Here is a 21801-nt window from a genome sequence, read left to right as displayed (position 1 = left end):
TTTTCTTGCTAAGAGCTCGTTTTAGTTTTTACATCAACTTGAACAGAATGCGCTGGTCTGTAGTTTTGATATTTGTCTGTGAAAGTAGGAAGGGTTCTCTGGAGGTTGTAAGGTGGTAACTTCATTTCCCATGTGACACACTTGTTAACACCAGCCCTAAAGCCTGTAATCTTATGAAAATTTAGTTTGTTTGTTTAGTTTTTCAGTTAATTTTAATTTTTGTGGCACCATTTAGCTGACCGTTGATATCGTGTTTAGAGAAAGCTGAGGAACGCCTATATCCCGCCACCTCCAGCTAAAACACTGATACAAAGGTCTGCACCTCAGTAGCTGACTACCTCTGTTGTACTTGAGAGAATGTTAGCAGATACTGCTACTGAAAATTGATGTGCTGTACTTTGATAGAAAAACCTTTAGTGTAATGGGAATAATGGCACACTGATTCGTTTCCTCCACCGTGCTGGACTACACTATCCAATAAAGAAGTGCTTTAAGGGCCCTTATTTTGGGCAGATTTTTGTAGGTCATCGCTTGTGTCCTTAAAGCTAAAGGATGTAAGATTTTGGAATTTCATCCTGTTAGAAAAATGCAAGCTACTTAGTGGAAGAACATTTCATAATGTTGCTTGTGCTACACTGTTCCAGCAAGTGTACACATTTAGATAGAATTCAAGGCTGTGTCTCAAACCCCACAAAGTGTATTAATTAATATACCTTTATAGTAATAACACCAGTGGTGTTGTAACGTGCTATTTAGTACTATAGTGTGCAGTTTGGGACACAGGTATTAACAACTCTGAGCAATTTCTCAGTATTGCAGAAGAGTAACGAGAAGAACAACTTTATTATGCACAACACTATGACTATCCTCCATCATTCACTCGCCTCCCACCAAATTAGAAAACAAATAAATGTGTTCAGCAAGGAAAAAAAAAAGAAAAAACTTGTCAGCCCTGAATATTTTTTTTCCTGTTATAATGTATTGGAGCCTTTCACTCTCTCCGTCTCTCTCTTGATTGGCTGTGGCTCCTGCCAGTCACTGTGTGGTCAGACCTCTTTCATGCCTGAAGTTGGGTGTGGTGATGTTTGATGTATTTGAACATGTATGATGTATGCGTATGAATTTCCTGCTAATTATCAGGGTGACTCAAAGCAGCGCAGGAACATCGTATTATGGAGTAGCTTTTTTTTCCACAACTCAGTAATTTTTATTTTTAACCAACCAAAATGTAAATTTGATTTTAGCTTTATCAGAGATGCAATCCTATAATTCTGTTCACTGAACAGAGATCTATAGACAGCAAAACTCTTTTTAAAAATGATAATAGCTTAGGCACTCATCATGATGTGAAATAATAATACTGTAGATTTCACAGTATGATTCCGCATTCTCAGAACAACTGTCAAAGTAGTTTAGTATTTGCTGCATCAGCTCTTGAGCTGTCTGTGCTTGAGCTTTCATTTTGAATAATTTGGCATCTTCACGCTTGCACTGTGTTTGAGCGAGTAATGCTGATGAAATGTTTCGACGGAGCTGACTAATGGTGCAAGTTCTCATTCGAAAAGGAAGCGTATTGAAGTATCTGAGTGACATAGCCACGGCTTCTGCTTTGTGTTGCTCAGCCAAGTGTTAAGTTGTGAGTGACGGGACTGCGGCCGCACCTCATGCGAGTATAATTAGAAAAGAGAAGAGAAGAAAAGAAAAGATAGGTCTTTGTGGTGCAGACGGTATAAAAGAGTGCGAGGTTAGCAGTCAGCCTGAATATATTAATAACTGAATATTGAATTCCAGCATTATAAATGCAAACTCGATATTGACTTGTCACGTGTCTCACTGCCTGTTCGGGGTTAGTGTCAGTGAAACACACATGATGTCAGGTCATGTGACCTCTCAGGGAGAAAGTGGATCAGTATTCAAAAGTATGAGAGATTTATTTGTTTATTATTAGTGTTATGGGTGTAACATCACATGGACAGGCAAAAATGTGTCACCTACTGTTTATAATAATCAAAGCGACATGAATGAACACAAATGATTTTTTTTTTTTTTATGTGTTTTGTATGTATTATTGAGGAAAATCAGAGACTATGGATGAGACATTTTTGTGTTATTGATGTGATATATGTAGGTTGTAGATAGCAGCTGATTACTGTATAAAGCAACTGAAATAGCAATGAAGTTTTAGCACTTGGCCTTCATGTATCTCTATCTATCACCCTATCTCTCTGTTACACCATCAGTCTATAAATTGATCCACATATCTGTCTTTCTGCTGTTATTTCTGTCTATCAGTCTCTACTTTTCTGTCTCTCACTGTCACACCTTCACCTCTTTATTTCATGGTCTCTCTGTTTATCATCCATCCATCCATGTCTGTCTGTCTGTCTGTCTGTTGCTCTCTCTGTCTCTTTATCTTTTATCTCTATCTGTCTGTTTGTTTGTCTTTCTGTTGTTCTCTCTGTCTCTTTAGCTTGTATCTCTGTCTCTCTGTCTGTTTATCTTTCTGTTCTCCCTGTCTATTATCTGTCTATCTGTCTGTTGTTCTCTCTGTCTGATGCTTGGTCTGTGTGTTTACAGTGAGTTTATTTGTAACTGTCTGTCTACATGAAGAACTTCCTTATCCAACAAGAGTAGCTTTTTCCTCCACTTTGCAGTTTAATTTCTATACTTATGATCATTTCTGTTCCTTTTCTATTCCTTCAGGTCGCAAGAGAACTCGTGTGCATCGTCCGTGTGCCCCTGTCTTCGAGGAGAAGAATGTCCCCCCTCTGGAGCTCCCCAAGTCATCTGACGACGTGCTGGTGCCAGCGACGCACCTCCTCACGGCAGCCTCCATCTATGAGGTGCTGCGGAACTTCAGCACGGTGTTGCGGCTCTCTCCGTTCCGCTTTGAGGACTTCTGCGCAGCTCTGTCGGGACAGGATCAGTGCACGCTGCTGGCCGAGACGCACATCTCGCTAATGAAGGCCATCCTGCGCGAGGAGGACACGGCTAACACAAGCTTCGGCCCAGCAGATCTGAAGGACAGCGTGAACTCAACGCTCTATTTCATGGATGGGATGACGTGGCCCGAGGTGGTGCGGGCCTACTGCGAGAGTGACCTGGAGTACCAGCATGTTCTGAGCATCCAGAACCAAGACGACTTCCCCTACGAACCTCTCGAGAGCAAGCTGAAAGGTTGGTGTATATCGCACGGTATGGTTATGATCAGGGTATCGTGAATATTTTGCAACACCAATATTGTGCGCTTTGAACATTATACCACAGCGTTGTTGAATACTCGATTCTGATTGGTCAGAAGGTGTTGATTTATTTCCTATAACGGTAGCTCTGACAGTAGTTCCAGCTGCAAAGCTGTGAGGTTTATATCAATATGCTTAGTCTGTTACATTAGCATTTCTATAGTAACAACTTACACATAAATGGATTACATTAAAATGTGTATAATAGTTGATATGGTAAGTCTTTGGACACTGGAAAATATTTAGCCCAGATGACTTTGTAATTTCTCAGTAACATGACAAGCTGCAATATTTTTGTCTTATAAACTTGAAACAAGGAAAATAAGGGAGTCTGATGAGGGAACAACTGCTTATAGTTGTTATAATGTAAGCAAACTTGTTTTCATGGATGTTCCACAATGTTGAATGTATCCGTAAACATATAACATGTATGTTGTGCTATTCTTTATTAAATAAAATTGTTAGCTTTGGCAAATGGCTGTGGTATAAGAGGAATAAAACGCTTCAGGACAGGTTATGAATGGAAACCATTAACTTCATAATCAGACTGCATCACGCCAGCTCTTCAGTGATTATTTTCCTATAACAGCATGCACTGATGTGTTTTTTATTCCTTATTTGTATCCTTACAGAATATCTGCACATAATATATCCACTTTTTGGCTCATGACAGTTCTATATGGATGTTTAGAAGCTCAGTACAGAGAGTTAGAAGATTTAATATTAACGTTTAGGATGGTCATTAAGGGTGTATGGATGTATAGAGGATCAGTATGGATATTACCATACACTGAGTATGAACACTTGGCATATGAGTACGAGGATAAAGATAGAGACAGTTTGAGACAATATGAATGTTTTACATTGGTACATATTAGTAAAGCTGCTGTAATGTTTTAAGGATTAGTATGGATGTTTATGAATGTTTTGCATATCTCCTCCATGCAGTCCTGCAGTTCCTGGTGGATCAGTACTTGGCGACCAACGTGGCGCGGGAGGAGCTGATGTCAGAGGGCGTGGTCACGTACGACGATCACTGCCGCGTATGCCATCACCTCGGCGACCTACTGTGCTGCGAGACTTGCTCTGCTGTCTATCACCTGGAGTGTGTGAAGCCACCACTGCTCCAGGTGCCCGAGGAGGAGTGGCAGTGTGAGGTGTGTGTAGCTCACCGGGTGCCAGGTGTGGGTGACAGTGTCACAGAGAGCCAGAAGACCCGCCCCTACATCAGACACGAGCCGATCGGATTCGACCGTCACCAGAGGAAATACTGGTTCCTAAACCGAAGGATCATAGTGTGAGTGTAAAGCAAGGGCAGTGCAGTAATTTCCACCTAACATCATCACATGGTTTATCAGTTCCTTTTTTTTTAAGTTTAGAAATAACCTTTTCCCTCGTTCTACCCCGTGGCAATGAGAGCACATCTCATACACGGAGGTAATTAGAAGTGGTTTACATAACTACGCATAAATAATGAATTAACCTGCAGTTTATAATGTTTAAAAGTGCTTTTGATAAACATACAATTTCAAAGATACTTTTAAATATAGTATTTCTTATATTGCCATGCAATGGATCTCACTAATGTCTTTAATTCAGGCTTTTGTTCGGAAATGCCTGGAAATGAGCTCTCCATGTAGAGCAGTGCTGGTCAGCTAGGTCTGTTTTCTTTACGCGTATTGCATCTGGAAAGAGTAGTGTACTTGCAGCATCAAGGCGCATTGTTCCAATGTGAAGCACTGTATGTTTAAACACTCATAATTTGAAACTTGTACTTATTCCAACTACGAATAAAAAAGCAAATAACTGGGACATGAAATCTGCTTGTCTGTAGTGCCCGACCTAGAATATTTGTCTGCCACCGCTGCACTTACACATAACTAAGATCTCCTGTTAGCTGGTTGTGAGTTAATTTAGTGCCAATTTAGTGCCACTGTGACCAAAGCCAGCCAAAGACAAAATTCTGGCTGTGCCCGAAATTTTCGATTAAAGTCCTGGTGTGAGCACTGCTATGAAATTTGTCTAAAAGCCATCAATAGAGGGGCAGCAGAGGATGAAGCAAAACTCACAGGACAGCTACAAATATGGAAGTGGCAATGGTGGTATGTAAAGAAACATGCTTACAACACAAAAAATATCCCTGTTACCTCAAGCTCACCTTGAAGGTTTGTTTATTCAAGCTGTTTTTCTGCATAAGCCCGGATCACGCCGATTCATTACGTAAGCCGAATTTTATTAGAAGATTTTATTGTATAATCTGACATGGAGAACGTGTTATCATACAGGCTTTTATAGAATTCGGCCAAGGTTTTACTGGGATCACCTCGCATAGTGTGACGAGTAATAACCTCTGAACTGGTACAGTGTAAAACAGGTTTCAAACATTTGTGTTGAATGCGTTGAGTATTTAAAGTACTACGCTGTTAGACGGTTATTTACAGACTTATTAATAGTTTGTTTAGATCACAAAAGCTTAACTGATGTGAAATGACCATCTTCAGCCTTTTAACTTGTTTGGTGTTGACTGTAATACCATTTTCAGTGAGGAGGACGGTGAGCACGAGAACAAGACCATCTGGTATTACAGTACCAAGGTGCAGCTGGCTGAGCTATTAGACGTGCTGGATAAGACGTACTGGGAGAAACAGCTGTGCGCCACACTGGAGGAACTACGAGACGAGATCCACACACACATGGACATCACGGAGGAGCTCACAAACAAATCCCGAGGCAATAACAAGTCTTATCTGACCGCAGCTAATGGTAAGGATCAGATAGGGCATGCATGGGGTTAGTTAACTGTGATCGAACCCTGGTGCATTTTCCTCCTTGGTGCTATCACACTCGCCTGTGGACAAAACAGGGGGTCAGAGAGCGAATAAGCGAGGTGGCGAGTCCGGTTCCAAGTGAACTCTGGCACACTTTTCCATTCTGAATCGCCACAACTGCAGGAAGTGAACCAAACATGATGTGTATTTTGGATTGCAGGCGACATTTTTTTGTAGGTTTGCGAACTGCTAAACTGAGCCGTGACGTGCAGCCCGGACAGAGCTGAAGTGCTGCGGAAAAATGACGTGCAACGATTTCAATGAATCGAGGCAAAAGTTATAAATCGATATTATCGATTATAATTGATACAGAAAAGGGACAGATAAATAGCGATATTTTTTAGACTGATGAATAAACTAGCAAGGTGATTTGCCCATAACTATGATAATTAAAATAATCTTCTCTGCATCATCATCATCATCATTTGCAAAATTAATGGTGGGCGTACCCCAGATTCTGAACTAAGTGAGGCACATATCAATCTGAGGCTACTAAACCGAATTGTACTGTTTGCGTATTGTAGCAGATTCAGTGATTTAGTCAAATATCGAATCATTGCCTTAATAATCAGAATCGTATCGTATTATATCAAAAGTTTACACCATTAATGTGTTCTGGATATTTGGACCAAAAAACAAAAAGTGAAAATAAATGGCGGACACTTACACAAAATGTTGTAAACTACTATCTAGTAAATTATTTAGTGTTGGAACAGTGGTCTTCATGCTCAGGTGATTTTTGTGATTTCTGCTGATGCTTGACAAAGTTTCATTTACATTTTTCTTCACCGTATTTCTTATCAATGATTGAAAGAGTAGGACATTTTCAGCCCTACACACTCCTCAACCACAGGTTTTTAGTTGTGGTTTGTTTAATTATGTGCAGTACGAAAACAAATAAAGCCAAATAGCAGATGAACCAACGGTATCAGTTTCTCTCTGACTCAGATTTGATAAATGGACTGATAGGTGTGAAGGCGTCCTCAGTGTCTGCTGCAGAGGTTCACAAACTAGAGGTCATGACTCCATGTAGGGTTGCTTGATTTATGAATGAGAGAAACTCACAATCTCTTCTTTTGTTTCACTCAGTTATTTTGAAAATTAATATTAGAAATATCGAAAACGGATTTTGTGTACTAATATTTTGAGCTGTTACTGGAAGTTGACAAAATTCCCTCCGTCCATCTCTCGCCGCTGAATAAACTACTTATGTATCTAGTTTTTGGCTATGTATGTACTATTTTAGACTGTTACTGAGTACTAATACTAACCGGTTTTCCTATTACAGATAGTGTTTGCATGTTAAAAACCTCTCATGTCTCCATCAAACCTACCGAAAGGTCTGTTTTCAGCCTGGAACAGTTGCTGTTTTGCATACCAGTTTTCTGGATTTACTAGATTAGTAAATACTTTACTGATCTACTAAGGTCAGAGTTTTCAATTTGAGACTTGGCCCATGACAGCAGTCATGACGACAGTGGAAAGTTTTAAAGAGAGACAGAGCTCGTCGGTGTGTTTAACGTTGATAAGCATGAAATCGCCAAACATTTTAGAGTTCGATGTGGAAATCTGACAGCTTGGGATTTTTTTAAATCTGACATGTCGTCTAGTGTTGCTTTTAAATCTTCCAGATGTACATAAGATACGCAGCAAGTGTGTGAATAATACCACTCAGATTTATAATTCATAAATTCTTAATCTCTATTTGAGGTTGTTTTTACACAAAGTTTGGGAACCCCATGTAGAAACCGGTATCTTCCTGTGTATTGCACTGCACTGCGCTGGTCATTCTGTCACTCTGTGTTCACGTACTTCGCTCTTTTCCTGCACTTAGCGTCCTGTGTAGTCCTGTGCACAAGGCATCACATGTTCCACTATATATAGGTAGCAGCTATAAAAAATGACGTGCCCTTACTTGACTCAGGTTTTGTGGATGCCTTGGGTGGTTTCTGAGTGGCTTAGTTAGCTGACAGTGTTTATGAAGCAGGGTATGGTTCTTCTCTTTTAGCATGACTAGTATAAAGTTTTGGCACTTAGTGATGATTTAGCAGTCTGCCTCCCACAGAGTGTGTGTTAATTGACTGTGAAAACCTCCTAGGATTAAAAAAATAAAAGGAAGCTGTTCGACATTTTTATTCAAGTTTCGCAGTACTATTTGACAACATTTTATTTATTTGTTGGCTTGTCTTCCTGCTTGATAGTTTTTCTTTCATTTCTTTCAAGAAAATATAAATGCAATTACGGTAAATCCTCAAATTTTACAATGTTTAGGATGTAGGGTTTTATTTATTTTTTTAATTTGTTAGTTGTATATTTTTTTAATTGTCAGGTAATTGAAGGCAGAAAATAATGATTAGTCAATTAAAAAAAGATTCATTTATATAAATAAGCATTATGGTTATATGTCATTATTCAGTCTTTTCACTTTCCTCTTACATCATCTGTTAGAGTGAGAAACAAAATGCAGTTATTCGGAGCACGTTTTGGTGTGGGTGTGATCTTATCTCTGTCCTTAGGAAGTGTTGCAGTCTTTTTAGATCTTTATCAGCATCGGAAGCATTGGCACATTGCCACATAGCTGGCATAAAAACAATTCAGACTGTGTGTGAAGTGTGTAGAGGTGCATGCCTAAACTCTGCATGAAGCTCAGAGGAAATTTCTTAGAAAATCGTCTGCTTTCAGTTGCTTTCTACGTGTTTTACTCCTCACACCATTCAGATGCTGCTGTTTCTTAAAACGGGAGCATACACGCGTACATTCAGCATGGTGTATTTTACTCTTATACCACAGCATTGTTGAATTCAGTAATTCAATCACATGTTTATATTAATGCACTTGTTCGAATATGTTATAGTAACAAACTCCTTCATAGGGACTTGTATACCGGACACTCCACACAATCTGAGACTAATAACAGAAAAAAGTGTCATTATCTAACAAAGAAACATATAATTATTGACATGGCGAAGGTTTTATAAGGAGACGTTTAACATTTTTGGAAGGCGTCTCCAAAACAGTTAGTAGGTTTTCTGCCACAGGAAAGCCAGAGACATTGCACTTCCTGATTTCTTGATAACATGAGAAGCTATGTGTGTGTATGTATGTATGTATGTATATATATATATATATATATATATATATATATATATATATATATATATATATATATATATATATATATATATAAAATATTTTTTTTTTGTCTTAATAATTTCACAAGAGAGGATAAAGGCTGGTGACAGAACGGAAAAAAACACTTAGGAGCATGCTCTGGGAAAATAAATCAGCTTCAGGGTTGTAACAGTAACTCTGCTTCACTTTGGGCCACATCACTGAACAATGTAATTGATTATTTTCCTATAACAACACATTTTATTCCTTACTTAACATTTCTCTCACTCTTTTCACACTTCCTTTCTTTCCTTTGGGCTTCTGTTTTATACACACACCTGTAGTGGCAGCAGTGGCTTGGTACTGATATTAAAGCAATAGTTTGGTAAAAAAAATGAAACTTCCACTCCATTCTCTTACACACAAATGTAGTCGATCAGCCAAGGCATGTTTGGTATCTGAGGTTTAATCCATTGCTCCTTTTTCTAGAATTATACTCTGGTTTGAGGTGTGTCCCAGAGGAATTAAGGATGTTATTCTGCTATGTTCTGAAATGTTTTCTCCCAGTATTAACATTATATCTCCTGTGGAAAGCCATTGAACTGATGCACCACATTGCTGTGTTCATGACACCCCTCTGACGTGTATTGCTGTGTAGGCTTTTTGGATCTGCAATGGGTTAAACCAGATCATTTCACCTCCTTCACTCTCTCTGTCTGTTTCTCTCAGAGGAGATCCTGGAGCGTGTGAGAGCCAAGCAGGAGCAGGAGATGGAGCAGGTGAAGAGGAAAGCTGCAGAGGAGCTGCAGAAATCCAAAAGGGAGGAATCGCAGGAGCAGCTGTCCAATGCTGAGAAAGAGGAGTCTGAGGCCACTGAAGACAAACCCCTACAGGCCCAAACAGGCACCGAGGAGGCCAGCCCTGCAGGTAGTAATGAGTGCATTTCAATTCAGAGAAAAGAGCCCTGCTCACTTTCCCTTCACCCTTCACCTTCAGTTTTTATTCGGAATGATTAGTGTTTAACGAGACAATTGAACAGTTGCCATTAAGGATGAATTGGGCCTAGGGGCCATGATTGACACAGCACAGACGGAGTCAGAAAATGGAGGAATTTCAGATATAAACACAATGTTTAAGAGATTATTAGAAAATATCTAAACAAATTGAAAGTTTAAGAAAGTTGTCCTTAAACCGAGCAAATTTAAGGACAAGGCTTTACATTTATTACAACCAAGTGAGGAAAAACCATGATAGGATGTGCTTTTATAGGAAAATAATCAATGACATGGTGGTGTGATACGAAGCAGAGGGCTGTCACCATCCCCAAGAGTTGATTATTTTCCTATAATCGCATGTACCATTCTGTAAGTGTTTCATATCACAGCAATTTTGCAACATAACAATATTTATTTATTAAAGAACATGTACATTTTCTGTTTATAGTTAAGCATAATGTTGTAGAATAAATAAATAAACATATTAGTTCCTCTTATCACTTACACTGTAGCAGTTGTAAACAGTCACTCCCTCACAAGTCTTCCTTTTTTTTTTCCCTTTCTTGAAGTTCCTAAGACAAAAAAAATGCAGCTTGTCATGTTAGAAATGAGCCACGAAACGCAAAGTCCTCTATCCTGAAGATTTTCTCGTGTCATAAAACTGACGTCTTTACGTTAGTGACGTTGCAAACTGCTGACACTGGAGACTCCTTCCATAAATATTATGAAATGTTCCGTAAATAAACGTCTCCTCACAGAAAACTTTGCCATATCAACAGTTAATGTATTTTTAAATCTGTCATATGGCATATCTGCCATACAAATCACTGTGTATGTGATAGAAACGAGTGCATTAATATAACCTCAGTTTGCATAAAAATGATTCTGTATTCCTGTAGCCATGATTCATATCAGAAAATGTGACACCTTTTTCTGTAGAAGGGGAAAATTGTTGGAGTCTGTGTTTATGTAGTGCCTCAGAATAGATGCTGTTGCAATGTCCATGTCCTATTGAGACTGAAATTAGTACACACTTGGATCAGGACAGGGTGAAGTTAAAGTTTTCCTGTTCTAAAAAACCCTGTTTGAGCTATAAAAATGGCTCATGACCTGACCTCATGTATTTTGCCCTCCTGGTTTGGAGTTGCTTACACTTTGTTCAGGATTTCATAAGAAAGTGCTTGAAACAACAGTGTGTGTTCTTCTGTAGCTGGGGGGTCCTGTGATTCAGAGTCCCCGGGGGCTTCTGTGTCCTCCGTCCCCCAGCTGCTGGGGCCTTCTGATGGGTCAGCTGAGCTCAATGAGCCCCAGAAAGGGAGCGGTCTGGAGGACCTGCCCGAGATGGCAGGTACACCACAGGAAAGACACGCTTTAGCTGCTTGTTTACTTTCAGTTCACTTGGATTACCCCTTCGCCCTTCTGAACCTTTATTTTTCAACGCATTTGCAAGCCCTCATGCTCTCAATTGTTCGCTTGCTGTTTTTGGCCTGCCTGCTTGTCCATTTATGCACGAACTGCAAGCATGATTCATGGCAGACTGTTGTGTCCTGCATTCAAGCTACACGCTTCAGCAGCAGAGTATGTGTAGTCCTTTGTATGTCTCATTTTACTCTGCTTCAAGATGATAACCACTCAGTTTTTAAGCAATCAAGCTTCATTATTCGTCACACTTTGTTAATGTGGCTTTAAATCTTCAGAAAATAGCTGTGATTCTCTCTCTCTCTCTCTCACTCTCCCTTTTTTTGTCCATTATTCTTGCTTGTTAATACTCTTGTGGTAACAATACATCAGCAAACAGTGTTTTCATCTGTCCTCCTACAGATACATCCCCAAGTTCAGGCGCCAATGTTGAGGAAGGGCCCCTGTCCCCACAGACTGCTGATGAGAACAGCAGAGGCAGTCTAAAAGGAGGAGACGATCCAGATGCTGCGGGGAAAGCTTGCATCTCCAGCCAGGATGAGAAGGGTGAGAACATTAGGAGCCAATACAGAAGCCCTCAAACCTGCTTCTTGATATTTATTCCAGTCTAACACACTGGCTCGGATATTTGGGTATTAGGAAGTAATATTTTAATCTTGACTCCAAGAGGTCATTACCTTTAATTATTGTGTATTATAGTCATGTGCCAATAATCAGTTATATGATAGATCGTGATAATGTTGTTATATTCAAAATACAAATCAAAATATTTCTTGTTTTTAGGGTTATGTTGCAATATGCACTGTTCTGTAAACTTGTATTGTTTGGAACTCATCCGTAGTTGTAGTACATGGAAGATACAACTGACATTTGTTTATTTATTTATTTTTTAACATTAGTTTTTTTTTTTTTGTTCAAGGTTGTTTTCAGATTCTTTCATGTGTGTTGGTATTATTTTAAAACAGTAAAATATATAAAGAAAATTGAAGTATTGTGATGCTGTCATGTTTAAACTAGAGCACCATTTAATCCATTTTTAAAACATGGAAAGAGGAGGCTGTCCACCAAAAGTTGTTGACCAGTTAAGGAGGGCATTAGTTAGAGGAGCAACCAGAAGGGCAAATCACCCTGAGAACATGATCTACCCAGTGAAGCATGCTGATGGTAGCATCATGTAGAGTGTTACCCTTGGTCTCTTGATTGCTTGTCTTGATTCATGACATCGTAGCGACAGTATTTGAATTTACTCAAGTTTGTTGTCTTATGTTAGGCAGTTACTTACCGTGAAAATTTAACATCAGAAATATTACTTGGCTAAAAAATCTGTTATATTTGGCGTAAGGGAGATCTTCTGTAAATTTGATCAGACAAGACCTTTCTGGTGTCCGACATTTGATGTGTTAGTTCTTTTTTTTTTTCTTTTCAGCAGTCCAATCATTAAATCACCTACAGTTACATGCATTGATTAGATGATTATTCCATGGAACTGTAGTTGATTTAATGATTGGACTGCAGTTACATGCATTGATCAGGTGATTATTCTATATTCAGAATTGTAAAATCAGTTGCCGTTCGGTCTGGACAAAGATAACGCATGTGATTTAATTTACACATATTGTGCAACATCTGTGTGTGTTTTAGGTGAATTGAAGGAGAAAGGAAGCGGTGAGACGCCGATAGGAATGCATGGGACATTGGCAGCCACACGCATGGTGACACGCCTGCGCAACCCAGACAGCAAACTGAGTCAGCAGAAGAGCCAGCAGGTGGCAGCAGCGCTCCATGAGTCTTACAGAGTGTTCAAGGAGGGAAAAGATGTGAGTGTTGTGGTTGTTGAAGATGTGTTTGTTGGATTCATATTTTACGCAGTTGCTCTTACTGTCAATAAATTTAATGTTATTTACCCTCATATGAGTTCACATTATACTTGCTTGCTCTAAAACTACCTACTGGTTCTGGTAAGTTTGCTGCATACACTTCCTTAAATCTCCTTTCTTCAGGTTCTAATGGTAAGCCAGCAAGCAGAAGTAGCCCGTCTCAACTCGCGCAGTACCAAAGACCTGGTCATGAAGGGTTCCACAGGTTCCTACTTCCGCCTGGGTCAGGAAGGCAAGTACCGTGTCTACCAGAACCAGTATAGCACCAACACTCTGGCGCTCAACAAGCACCAGCACCGAGAGGACCACGACAAGCGCAGACACCTTTCACACAAGTTCTGCCTGACCCCTGCTGGAGACTTCAAATGGAATGGCTCAATTTACGGCTCCAGGATGCTGACCATGTGCACACTGAGGCTCACTATCATCCAGCTGGAGAACAACATCCCAGCACCATTTCTGCACCCCAACTGGGACTCACATAGGTACAGAACCTCAGCCAGTTATGGAGATGTAGGAAGCAGGGCTAGAAATATCACAGTTTTTTCTCTTGTACATGTTATAAAAGTATGTGCACCCACTGTACATTGTTGATCCCGTGCTGACAAATCTATTACTAATTTAACAGCTTAGGTTAGGTAGATTTCTATAGTAATGAATTGAGTGAAGTGACAGTTATGAGCTGTTTGGTTCCCTGTGTGAGCAGGTTACTGTATGTCTGTCTTTTCTTAGGGCAAACTGGAGCAAGGCTGTGCAGATATGCAACAAGGCAAGGGAGTTTGCTTTGGCTTTAGCCATCCTTGAGTGTGCCATCAAACCAGTGGCCATGCTGCCTGTGTGGAAGGACTCACTGGGGCACACACGGTAAGGCACACTCCTGGTGGTTCCATGCACAATGGAGCATCTAGAAATGTGAAATATGCTTGAATCATTGTATTACTCACATTACCCGTCATTTATTTCCTGATATATTGTAAAGCCACTGAACTAGATTACAGACTGACTCACACACTGTGCATTCTTTCCCCTGGAGGAATCAGCACCAAACATCAGATGAACAATCCTCCCTTATTTTTCCACTCAGAATCAAATGATTGTGCTGGGTACATAAAGCATACATACATTTCCCCCATTATAGCTCACAACAACATGACAACAATGCACAAACTTTTAAAAGCAGTATGTAGAGCTTCGTTTCAAAATATTTTGAGCATTGGGCTAGTTTTCAGCTACTACTTAAACCCTGTGAAACAGATATCCAAAAAAAAGCAGTGTAAATAGTGAAAGAGGCACAAATGCAGAAGAGAGAAATGTTGTGGTTGTAGTGTTAGTTTATTTTGCAAAGCAAAACCTTTATGCTGCTTCCTCCAAGACCGTGTGCAAACAGTGGACCTGGAAATCAAACTACAGCTTTGTGTGATGCAAGCAACCATGCCATATTTAAACCAATCATAGACTCGGTGGTTTGACGTTCTCTTTGAAAGCTCATGAACAACTTGGCATACAAACCAAAACATCCTTAGCTTAATATAGATTATTAAAATGTCATATAAAAGAGTAGGTCATTCGGTGAAGCTTGCATTTGAGCAATCAGTAACATTCAGTATGACAAGATCCACCACAGTGCTTCCTGGGCCCTAGAAAAGTGCTTACTCTGGAGCAGAAACTAGAAAGTTATCAATAAAATCCACATCTTGTTGCCTTACTCATATTGGCCTTGCTAGTTTCACTCAATCAGCAGTTGCCAGTTGTTTTTTTTTTTGTTTTGTTTTGTTTTGTTTTTTTTAAACTAGATGTGTGTTCTTGGTTTACTTAATGTAGTGCTCTTTTGTAGGTTAGCCAGTTTAATATTACAAGCTTGTAGGTTCCCCTTCAAGGTGTATTCCCATGCCCAGTGTTCCCTGGATAGGCTCCAGATTCACCAAAAAAATGATTACTAAAGATAAATGAACGAGTTTATGGGGAAGCCTGTTTACTGGAATTATTGGAGTTAGTTATTCCATTACCAAGAGCTTTAAATCAATTGCAATGCAATATTCCAAAACCCTCAGAGTTCATGCCCAGGCAAGGACTTTATGTGGTAGATGAAAGCAAAAAGACCCTACAGAAAGATGACAGGAAATTCAAGATCAACTGTGTGTCAGTCTAGCTGGTCATGATTCACTTTTGGGGCCAACATAGTAGGACTTGTTAGGTGTCTCCAGTGTGTATGGGTTTCTCCTATTTGCCTTCTCTGGCTGCTTTAAATGAAACGAAGCAAAATCCTGTTTAATCACGTTTTGCTGGAATTCTTCCTCAAAGTCGCCCGTGCCGCATGCGATTCACGCAAGGATGTTTGCCGAGCATCAAAGGTGCAGTTTGTGTTGTAAGCCAATATTTGCAGAGAGTGCTTGTTCCCGGGCACAGCCCACTTAAAGCCAGGCTCACGGTGCACACATTTCCGGCCCTGATCCTTTGGCCCCAGGGTTAACGGCTACACGAGCCATGTGTTTTCCTCCGCAGACCCACCATGAGCTCTTTAAAGTAGTGTTGAGACTGGCCGTGTTCCAGAGAAAACCCAGGAGTCACTCTAGTGGCTCTTTCATCAAACTGTGAGGGTGTGTGTGTGTTAGTGAGAGAAAGTGGGTTGGTGGGCTGAGTTCATTTGAATGTGTTTGTGTATGTGGCTGGTCTGCAGAGCCCTGTTTTGATGCCAGCATTTTTGTGTGTGTGTGTGTGTGTGTGTGTGTGTGTGTGTGTGTGTGTATGGGGTGCAGTCTGCACCGTATGACGTCTCTTGAGCGGGAGGAGAAGGAGAAGGTGAGGAAGAGAGAGAAAAAGCTGGAGGAAGAGGAGACCATGCAGCAGGCCACTTGGGTCAAATACACCTTCCGTATTAAACATCAGGTGAAGATTTGAATGAGCTAATGTACATTCGCTCATACATATACACTACACGTACAATTTGTTTTTTTTGTTTTTTTACATTCAGTGAAATGAGTCAACTGTAATTACATACTTGGACATATAATTTTTTTTGTTGTTTTTTGTTTTTTTACAAAATGGTCCAGACACTGTCCTTGATTTTTTCCAAATTTTTTCATGAACAAGAAAAACATGATTACTGAGTCAGGGGACAAAATAAATACTCTACAATATTATGTTACTGAGGTACAGTGAGTCGCGCTGAAAATCCTGTAATGAGAGTAGAAACAGATGGAGTCTTATATAATGACAGAGTATGGATTTAGACGTGATGGAGTTTTGGCTTTTCCCTTGTTTGGTGGGAAGCTAGTGAACTGAATTATTATTGTTGTGGAATTTGTATCATCACCCAGTAGCTGAGCGAGAAACTCATTGCAGTTAACCCATTATATTCATAAAATATTGATATCGTAATAAATTGTGTCACAGTACGCTTTTCGGAAGTAAATTATATAAAATATACAAACTTGATTGCAAACTGCCTGGAAGCAGTTGATTTGGTGTCTAAACTTTACAGTTTTTGTATTTTGATTTTTTTCTTCTTTTCAGTGCTCTTTTTCATTTATATGTAGTAAGTCATATTTTTAAAATAAGCTAAAAATTATTATATTTTAGACATTTTATAAATCATGTAACAGTTTTTTTAAATGCAGCACAAAATGTATTGCTGAGTTTGTGAGCAAACCTATACATCATGATACATATCGTGTATCACAGAAATACCTTTGAGAATCGTGACATGATTTTTTAATTTTTTTGGTCATATTGCCCACCAGTAATAGTTGGCTAGCAGCTAACAAGGTGTATTTAATGCATTATGTGTATTTTTGCATCTCAAAATCTGTTAAATTGGGCATGAGCAAGTCAATTGATACTTCTGTTCGCTCTTGGTGTGTGTAATTTTGACAGCTCCATGTCATTTATTATTTAATTAATTTTACTTTATGTGTACCTTATTTAATTTAATTGCTTTGCTTGTGCAACTTGACTATACCAGGGGAAACAGCAAGTAATCAACCTAAAACATTTAACAAAATCATGATATTATATAGTTGTGTTTTATGTCTTTGTTTGGTGTGAAGGTTTGGAAACAGAAAGGAGAGGAGTACAGGGTGACTGGTTATGGGGGTTGGTGCTGGATCAGCAAGACTCGCATCCATCGATTTGTCCCAAGGCTTCCCGGGAACACCAACGCCAACTACCGGCAAGAGATAGAGGGTAGTTATGGCGTTATTTGATGACTAGTGCAGTCTGTTTTCAACTTATTTGTCTTGGCTGCCTGAATTAAGTATTTGGTTTCACTTTTACTGTTTACTTTTAGTTAATTACCCTTTAATTGATTCTTTCCTTTATTTTGTTATTTTTACACACTGATCAGATGATAGATTAATTTATTATAAATAAATTATTAAAAATAAATTCTGCTATTTTTTTTCTCCGTTTTGTGATAAGCTGGCAAGAGCATCAAAAATCCTGGAGACTCTAATATCGCAAAAAGTCTTGAAATGTCTGAGAGCAGCAGAGCAGAGGAGGAGGATAAAAGAAAGACAGATCAAATGAAAGAAGACTGGAAGAAGGAAGAAGAGGTGGACATTGACGCGAAAGCACCTGGTACTCAGTTACTCCTTGTTAATAAGGATACGTGTGATGCAAGCCACTCGAACCCAAAACTGACTTTAATGCATTTTTAATAGCCTTTATTTCAAGTGTTTATTTTATTAAGTTTATTATGTTTAAGTTCAGTTTATTATCCAGACTTATACTGTCACTGTTTTATTGCATAAGAGTTGTTTCTTATATTTTTTTTATATTTCTACTCTAATGATTTTAATGCTGCCATTATTATTAATCATTAATTAATGAAAGTGATATTTTTTCACACTCCTGTAGTGTTTGCTGCGGGCAGAGACCATGCCGGTTCAGATGATGCCACTGTTAAGCAGGAAAAGGAAGGACCCAAACCTTTCTTCTATGACGTGGTCAATGTGAGTGAGGGCTTCCTGCTCCGCACAGCGTACAAGAAGAAGGTCAATCCTGCCAAACTGGATGAGCTGCTTGAGCACCGGGTCAAGCAACAGGCCATCGAGGAAAGACAGAAGAAGTCAGCTATTTGTGCCAATCCTAAGGTTGTGATCCAGAGGCTCAAGTTTAAAATGGAGCCACATGGAGCGGTAGCGTGCATACAGCCTGAGGTTAAATCAGAGGTCAAGAAGGGGATTACGGGCACGCAGGAGTCAACCAAAGAGCCCGTTTTATCTTTGGAACATTCTGTTAGCCAGGAAGCCGGGACAAATGGGTCAACAGGTGAGTGTATAGGGCAAGTAGAGCCTGATGGAGGCAGTACTGGTATTCAAAAGACTACGCCACTTTTCTCAGGGGACACTCAATGTGTTAATATGGATAACACAAGCCAGAGTGAAAGCGGTGCTGTTATCTCATCCACTGGAGGCAGCAGTGAGCAAAAATTAATTGGCACAGTGAACCAGCAAACAAGCGTAAGTACACCAGCACAAGTGAATAACGTGGCATCATTAGGAGAGAATGGGGATGGGTACAGGGAACAGGAGAGCAAAGGGCATAGTCCTCTTTTCTTGCAAATGAATGGACAGGATGTTAAGGAACCAGGTACCGAGGACACTCTGACCAATAGTGTGGTGAACAAGGTGAATGACAGGAGGACAGAGGACGATAAGAAGGCTCTGTCGCTCAAGGATCCCCTGAAACCTTTAGTGAATGGAAGTAGTGTTCTGGGTGGGGATCTCGAGAGAATCAGCAGCTCAGACACCGCAGGGGGAAACCCAGAGTACCTCCCCCCACAGAAGGTGCCCCGTCTTGGCGTCACTGTCGAGGATCTGGCCCTATCCTCTCCAACCATCCCCAAGTCAGAGCCTGCACTGGATAGCAAAGAGCACAACAGCATGGAAGCCAGGTTGGACGGGGTTGACAAAGTGTCCCAGAGGACAATCGTTCCGTCTCCGGTGCTCTCAGCGGAGGAATCAAGTCTCAGCAATGATTTTGTAGAGAGCAACTGCCGCATGGGTTCTCACACAACAACGGTGGTCACTCAAGTTACTACCACCATAACATCCACCACTGAGTCTCAGGCGATTAGCAGTGGTACAATGACCGAGAGCAACACCGTTTCCACCCTCACTACCACAACCAAAACCACAGTGACACAGGAAACAAAAACCACCATGGCACCTTCATCAACGGAAAGCTCATCCCCAGTAGTCTCCAAGGCAATAACGCGGGTGCAGTCCACACGAGAACGGGTGCAGCTCATTCGCTTTTCTCGCACCAAGAAGGTGCGATCTGAAACAGCCCTTCCAACTTACCGCAAGTTTTCCACCAAGAACTGCAAGAAGAGCATCTTCATTCTTCCCAGTGAAGAGCTCAAGAAGCTGGCACGCAAGGGTGGCTTTAGGGAAGTGTCAGTTTTCAGCTACACTGCCAAACCAGCCTCAGACATCTGGCCATACCCATCTCCCAGACCCACATTCGGCATCACCTGGAGGTGAGTTAGCATGTCCTTGGAAGATAGGTTAGGGCAGTGTACTTTCCTGAGAGTATGTGTGGGTGAAGTTAATAGCAATAATTCACTTTACTGCTAATCTCTGTGACTTTTTGTTCCATATTAAATAATTATTTATATGCGTTAACTAATATTGTTAATTCTAGCGGCACCTCATCCAACGTGGTGCCATGTTAATCAAAGTGGCCTTTACACCCGACACTGGCGTCGTGCAGAACAGCTATTTAAAGTAAAAACAAGTACAGCACAGTCATGTTTATAGCTAAAAACACTACAAAGTACAATATTCATGCTATATTTTACTGTGTATGCCCATAATCTGTCTTGCACATGGGTGATATTTAAGTCTGTAGTCAGCCGCAGCAGTGTGCGCTCTGGCATGAAAGATACAACTGCCACAAAACGCAGAAGTGAAAATCTCTGGCTCAGATTTATAGATATTTGCACATTACATTTACCAAACCAGTCCAGAAAACCACAGAAGGTAATGCTCCACCCGAGGTCTCCATGCTTTTGGTGTAAAATGGGCTTTCCGGCCAAAATGATGTAGGCACTTTCGATTACACTTCCTGACTTTAATAAGCTGCAGTGTGACGCACAAGCCCAGTCCTGTCATTAGATGCAGTGAGTGCAGAATTTTGGAATCTATGCCCTTAAAATAGGGTCAGTGGGCAAAGAAATAGTTGAAACAGGTGTGGGTGATTATGTAAAAATGGATTACTTCCATTTCATTTTCACTTGGTTCCATTTTCCGTCGCAGGTAAGAAGTCTTGGAACTAAGACTTGCAATGACTTTGCGTTCTGTTAATGTAAAAGGTTCTGTTTTGGCCTGGTTCCAGTTTGTATCATCACTATAGTGACATGCACTAATTTTCATAGACAATATGCTCAAGACTCTACACTCATTAGTCATTTTCACTTAATGCTCAGGATGCACCAGTGGAGCCATGAAAAATTCAGATTTATTTTCCTTCGATTATGTTATTTTTTCTTCATATTGTGTTCTGTTTCAAAACATGAAACTTTTTAAATCACCCAAGAGAAATAAATGTGCTTGTAGTGCAGTGTTTAACTTTGGGCAAAGCCAAAATTTGATGTATTATTTTACTGATGCAAATGCCAAAATCAGAAAGGAAAAACAGCAAAGCAAAATGTTCATGAGATGAGATACAGCATAGCAAAAGTTCAGTTTAGAATTGAATCAGGCCGAGTTTCTGGTAACAGTTTGAAATGGTTCTTGTTGGGCTTTAGGTATCGTCTCCAGACTGTGAATTCGTTAGCAGGGGTGAGTCTGATGTTGCGGCTTCTTTGGGCATGTCTTCGCTGGGATGACATGGCTGTTAAACCTTCCTCTAATGCTGGGACTACACGCACAGGTAACCTCTGTTCATTGTCATTGATTTGGTTTAAGTGTTTAAACATACTGTATCAACACCATCCTATTATTTATTTATTTATTTTAAATTAACCACAGGCAACATTACATTGTAACTGTCAGTGCAGATAGGCACAAATCCAGGTTTTTTTGGCATATATTACAATATACATTACACTTTTTCCAGATGTCCTCTAGTCATATCTGTGATGTGATCCCTGGATGGGCAAATAGAGGGATAGAGAAAATAAAGATGCTAGCTAAATTCGAGTAATATCTTTGATGTGCTACATCATCATACTTGTTCATTTCCCATAATCTGTATTAATGCACTTAATTAGTTAGCTAGCTAGCCGTATGCACGCCTGCATTGTGGCTATAAGAACCAATGTAGTAGACGTTGTGACAAATGAGTATAATTAGCAATAAATCAGATTTGCTCAGAAAGCAAATTC

The 21801-nt window shown here is 40.0% G+C and overlaps 1 protein-coding gene across 4 annotated transcripts in view; it reads left to right on the top strand.

Annotated features, from left to right (window-relative positions):
* Positions 1 to 21801, top strand: part of LOC113538288 (nucleosome-remodeling factor subunit BPTF) — a 58536-nt gene that overhangs the window by 4172 nt on the left and 32563 nt on the right. For 3 of the 4 annotated variants that reach the window (XM_026933228.3, XM_053229272.1, XM_053229269.1), the window contains exons 2-15: positions 2704 to 3177; positions 4191 to 4539; positions 5785 to 6005; positions 9911 to 10108; positions 11387 to 11524; positions 11998 to 12141; positions 13237 to 13412; positions 13596 to 13957; positions 14205 to 14336; positions 16229 to 16358; positions 17519 to 17654; positions 17889 to 18047; positions 18327 to 19953; positions 21223 to 21347. In XM_026933228.3, coding sequence (XP_026789029.3) covers positions 2704 to 3177; positions 4191 to 4539; positions 5785 to 6005; positions 9911 to 10108; positions 11387 to 11524; positions 11998 to 12141; positions 13237 to 13412; positions 13596 to 13957; positions 14205 to 14336; positions 16229 to 16358; positions 17519 to 17654; positions 17889 to 18047; positions 18327 to 19953; positions 21223 to 21347 — 4371 coding nt within the window. The remainder of the gene's footprint in view (positions 1 to 2703; positions 3178 to 4190; positions 4540 to 5784; positions 6006 to 9910; positions 10109 to 11386; positions 11525 to 11997; positions 12142 to 13236; positions 13413 to 13595; positions 13958 to 14204; positions 14337 to 16228; positions 16359 to 17518; positions 17655 to 17888; positions 18048 to 18326; positions 19954 to 21222; positions 21348 to 21801) is intronic. The other variant, XM_053229270.1, reaches the window with a different exon arrangement.

Source organism: Pangasianodon hypophthalmus, chromosome 2, assembly GCF_027358585.1.
Source record: "Pangasianodon hypophthalmus isolate fPanHyp1 chromosome 2, fPanHyp1.pri, whole genome shotgun sequence".
Taxonomy (NCBI): Eukaryota; Metazoa; Chordata; class Actinopteri; order Siluriformes; family Pangasiidae; genus Pangasianodon; species Pangasianodon hypophthalmus.
The sequence above is the reverse complement of the archived record's forward strand: the minus strand, read 5'-3'. Positions and strand labels throughout refer to the sequence as shown.